Source organism: Brassica napus, chromosome A6 (assembly GCF_020379485.1).
Source record: "Brassica napus cultivar Da-Ae chromosome A6, Da-Ae, whole genome shotgun sequence".
Taxonomy (NCBI): domain Eukaryota; kingdom Viridiplantae; phylum Streptophyta; class Magnoliopsida; order Brassicales; family Brassicaceae; genus Brassica; species Brassica napus.
The window spans coordinates 1,278,494-1,283,454 of record NC_063439.1 but is presented as its reverse complement, the minus strand read 5'-3'; the positions used below and the strand labels follow the sequence as shown (position 1 = coordinate 1,283,454).

General features: G+C 46.3%; 1 protein-coding gene across 1 annotated transcript; it reads right to left on the bottom strand.

The window, feature by feature from the left end:
• Nucleotides 1-447: 447 nt before the first annotated feature.
• Nucleotides 448-2,763, bottom strand: LOC106349563. The gene has a single exon (XM_013789560.2). The coding sequence runs from the start codon at nt 2,761-2,763 to the stop codon at nt 448-450; it is 2,316 nt and encodes a 771-aa protein (XP_013645014.2).
• Between the last annotated feature and the right edge of the window lie 2,198 nt (nt 2,764-4,961).

Genomic DNA, 4,961 nt, shown 5'->3' with positions numbered 1-4,961 from the left:
TTTGGTTTGGAACCTTTGTTGTCTCCGTTTCTCTAGGGAATAGCAATGTTATAGTGGTTAGTCTAATGATTTAGGGAGTATTTGCAGTTTTGCTAAATTAATGGATAAAAAATTAGAACGATGTCCATGTACCATGAAAAAGAGATTATCATACATTAATACAAAGGTATAATGTGGTTTTAAATTTTAAAACAAATTTAAAGATTATAGGCTTCATATATAGATCATTTACCGAAAACTCACTATTTTCGTAAGGGGATACACACAGAATTTGAGAAAAATTCAAAAAATTTGACAATACTGTTTTAATACATAGTTGAATCATGTAATAACCTATGATGAAGTTCAAAGAGGTTTGGAACCTTTGTTGTCTCCGTTTCTCTAAGGAATAACAATTTTATAGTGGTTTTTTTTTTTGAAACACAATTCGATTAAAACTAGTAAAGGTTAGTTAGGAGCAATGGAAGCATCCCCAACCACCAAAATATCAGATACATTCAAAGCCTCTTTGGCTAAACAATCAGCTAGAACGTTCTTTTCCCGAGAGATCCAAGAGAAAGAGACAAACTCAAACACTGATGCAAAAGATGTGATATCAGCTATCACACTATAGAGTTCCGCTATGGATACGTCAAGCTTCACTGCCTTGATCAAGTTCAGAGAATCCGACTCAAAAGCCACATAATTCAAACCCAAAGTTGCGCAAGACCGCACAGCCTCCCGGAGAGCGAGCCCCTCCGCCAACAGAGGCGAAGCAACGCTTTTCAGGGGCACTTTGAAGGATTGATTACCTGAGTGGGATAGAAGGACCCAACCTAAACCTGCAATATTTGAACCAGGTGCCCAAGCAGCATCCGACCGAATCACCGTCGCCTCAGGGTGAGTTAGGATCGGCGCTGGGAGATGTCGTATTCCGGTAAGGGGTTCCTTCTTGACTTCTGTGTTCCATTCCCTAGCTAGTACTATGGCGCCTGAAAGCGTTTCTTCTGGTGAAGCCGAGTGGCCTTCAAACACAAATTTGTTACGCGCTTTCCAGATCGACCAAAGCAGCCAAGGGGTCAGAGATCCTGAGATGATTCCTGCAGGGGGCAGACATTTAAGAGAGCAAAGAGTTTCCCAGCTAGACATTAAATCTATTATTCCGCTGAAATCCATGTCGGTATTGAGAGGGGCAAGTTGCCAGACTCGTTGAGTGAACCCACATTGGAAAAAGAGATGAATGATAGATTCTGAACAGCCGCACCGTTTGCAACGCGGATCCGCCGGGACGTGCCTTTGAACGAGTCTTTCTCCTACCGGTATAGCTCCCTTGAGAAGTTTCCACGAGAATAGCTTAACCTTTGGCGCACACTGCATGTTCCATACATTACTTCTCCACTTGAAACCATGATCTGTGGTGATGTCCTGCCTGGTTTCAACTCTAGTGACTGCAGTATAGTACCCAGATTTCGTTGTATAGTCCCCCGACTTTGTGGCTAACCAAACTTGTTTATCCGGAGCCCCAGTCAAGCTTGGTTTAAAGCACAGAATTTGCTCCTCGTAGAAGGGTAAAATTAGCTTAATCTTCGACACATCCCAGTCCCTTGTTGCAGGGTTGATGAGGTCCGAGACAGTAAACTGTGAATGTGGCTCGTTCGGAGGGCCCATTGGTCTCTCTTGGTAAGCAAGGCTCAGCCAGGGATCATTCCATATATTTATCGAGGTTCCATTTCCCACAACCCAGCCCAGGTTCTCTAACAGGAGGTTTCTACCTGCTAACACGCTTCGCCAGCCATGCGACATAGAGGAGGATTCGGTGGCCTGCAAGATGTTGCTGTCATGGCAATATTTTCCAAACAAGACTTTTCCCAACAGGCAATCTGGATTTTGGAACAGCCTCCATCCAATCTTGGCTAGGAGAGCGATATTAAAGCTCTGAAAATCTCGAAATCCTAACCCTCCATTGGCTTTAGGTTGTGCCATACTATCCCATGAGATCCACGCCATTTTTCTCTCGTTTTCGTCGCGATCCCACCAGAAGCGTGTAGCTGCGGATTGTAGCCGTTTACAGAGAGAGACCGGCATTAGGAAGTTAGACATCGGGTAGGATGGAACCGCTGTTAGGACGCTTTGGAGCATGACGAGTTTCCCGGCGGTTGAGAGGTATTTGTTCTTCCAACCCCTAGCTTTCTGCTTGATTCGATCCACATAGAAGGAGAAAAGATCTCGTTTTCGTCGCCCAAAATGTTCAGGAAGCCCCAAGTATTTGCCGTTTCCTCCTTCTTTTTCAATGTTTAACTCTGTTTTGACCATCATCTTCAAGGATGCCGGTGCTTTCCTAGAGAAGGTGATAGCTGATTTCTCCTTACTTATGGATTGACCCGACGCCTGCTCGTATTTGCCTAGAATAGAAGTGAGAGATGCACAATTCTCCTTGTCCGCTTGGAGGAAGAACATTGTATCGTCAGCGAAGAAGAGATGGGTTAGTCGAGGACAGCTACGTGCGACCCGCAGGCCTTGGAGCGTTCCTTCTTCTTGCGCTTTGTTACATAATCCCGAGAGGACTTCACTACACATTATGAATATGTAGGGAGAAAGAGGATCTCCTTGACGGAGACCTCTACTCGGTACTACCTTCCCTCTAGGCAAGCCGTTAATGAGGAAGGAGTATGTAACTGTTGTGATACAATGCATTATGCATCTGATCAGGTTTCGGTGGAATCCCAGCCGTCTCAAAACTAGTGAGATGAATTCCCATTCTAGGCGATCATAAGCCTTGCTCATATCCGTCTTAACCGCCATGGCCGCTGTTCCGCTTTGGATGTCTTGAGGTAGTGGAGAACCTCATGAGTGATTAGTACATTATCGCCTATTGCCCGTCCCAGAACGAAAGCAGATTGGTTCTCAGATATCAGCTTCGCCATCAGCGGTTGCAGTCTTCTAGTGAGAATCTTAGAGTAGATTTTGTAGTAGACGTTACACAGCGCAATTGGTCGATAGTCCGAAACCTTTTGCGGGTGTTGTATCTTTGGGATAAGCCGGATGTGTGTATCATTGATGCTTTCCGGTAGCGGCTCGCCTGCGAAGAAGCCCTGCACCTCCTTTATGATATCCGGCCCTATCTCGCTCCAATGAGTATGAAAGAACCCTGCTGAAAACCCATCCGGCCCCGGGGCCTTGTCAGCGTGGATCGAAAATGCAGCTTCTTTGATTTCTTGGGCTGACGGGATGGCAGTAAGGGAGTCATTTTCCTCAACTGTGACAATGGGATTGAGAGCTTGTCTCACAGTTTCTTCACGATCACCAGGCTGGGAGGAAAATAGCATTTGGAAATAGTTCCCAATAACCGATATGATCTCTTCTTCTTTGTGTACCATCTGACCATCTTCCTTCTCTATAACAGAGAATCCGTTAGCTCTCTTACGGGTCCTTGTGATGGCATGGAAGTACCCGGTGTTTCTATCCCCTAGTTTGAGCCATAGCAACCGGCTACGTTGCTTCCAATATTCTTCTTCAGCTTGATAAGCCGCATTGAGTTTCTCAGAAATGTTCTGGATCAGGGCAGTGTCATTCGCTGAACTTGAAAGAGCCTCGTCAAGTTCCTGCTTTTTCTGCCCAATGATCCGCTGGCTATTGCGCTGTTGGGTTTTATTCCAAGCTGAGATGGCACTTCGGGTGGAGCATAGCTTGTCACAGACTGAAGAGTTTGATGCCGACCGCCAGGTTTCAGAGATAACATTCTTCGCGTCCTCGTTTTTACACAACCTGCGGTCGTATCTAAACATACCCCTTCTTCTGCGATTACCTTTATCAAAAAAAGATAGCAGGGGTTTGTGGTCCGAGCTTTCAAAGCCCAAGTACTCACATCGTGCTGTCGGGAAGCACTCAGCCCATAATGTATTGGAGACTGCTCTATCTAGCCTGCATCGTACTAAGTGGTCTCCTCTCTTTCCCCTCCATGATAGGAAATCACCTGAATGTTGTAGGTCGAAAAGGTCTCCCTCAGAAAAGAAACTGCGCAGGTCTGAGAAAGAGCCCTCGGGCCTCTCAGTTCCACCATCTTTTTCATCTCCACTTATTAAGTCGTTGAAATCCCCGGTTACGAACCAGGGCTCATTGCGACCTTCAGCTTTGGTTAGAAGTTGGTTCCATAAGAGATTCCTCTGTAATCTATCAGTACTCGCATGAACAAAAGAAGAGTAGAAAGATTTTCCTTCAAACATCACAAGTGTGTCTATTACATTAGAGTTCGATTCTATCACTTGGAGGTTTAACTCTTGTTTCCAAAATAAACCTAGGCCTCCTGCTCCATGCCCTGTTGGAGGCACAAGGTGATGGCAATCATATCGCGTGCGCAGATGTTCGAGTTTCTTTAATACCACTTCATCGGGATTTTTAGTCTCGCAAAGGAAGATAATATCCGGATCATACTTCTTGGATATTTCTCCCAATCTTCGAACTGTCCGGGGATTCCCCAACCCCTGACAGTTCCAGCTGGCTATCGCTAAGGAGCGGGGCTGGATGGTATCCGAAAATCCATCCTGCGTCGAGTAGACTTTGGTATCAGATTAACCAGGGGTGCATTCTCCGACGTTGTTGCCCTTTGCTCCTGAGATGTACCCGCACGTGAGGATCCCCCTCTTTTTGCTTTGGTTATTTTGTTTGCAGCTGTTGATCCTCCAGCCACAGTTGCCGTTTTTCGTCTGACAGGGGACGGTTTTGATTGAGCAGTCTTTCGCTTTGGTGGAGCTGTCCTTGAAGGATTGGAGGCCTTAGTTGTTGTCCCTCTTGGACCGGGAGGGCGTCCTGGCTTTCTTCTTTCAGTGGGCAGGTCAGCAGGATCCCTATTTATCTCTGTTGCATTTGGGCTCGGCCCCAGCCGCAATGGTGCTGGAACTCTCTCATTACTTCCTTCCAGTAGTGCTTCTCCACCTCTCTCCGAGTGGCTTTGGCACGGTTGGAGGGAACCTAGCCGAAGAGGG

Bases quoted from the DNA above. Each gene is read 5' to 3' on its own strand.
- LOC106349563 (XM_013789560.2), bottom strand. From the start codon at position 2,763: ATGAGCAAGGCTTATGATCGCCTAGAATGGGAATTCATCTCACTAGTT.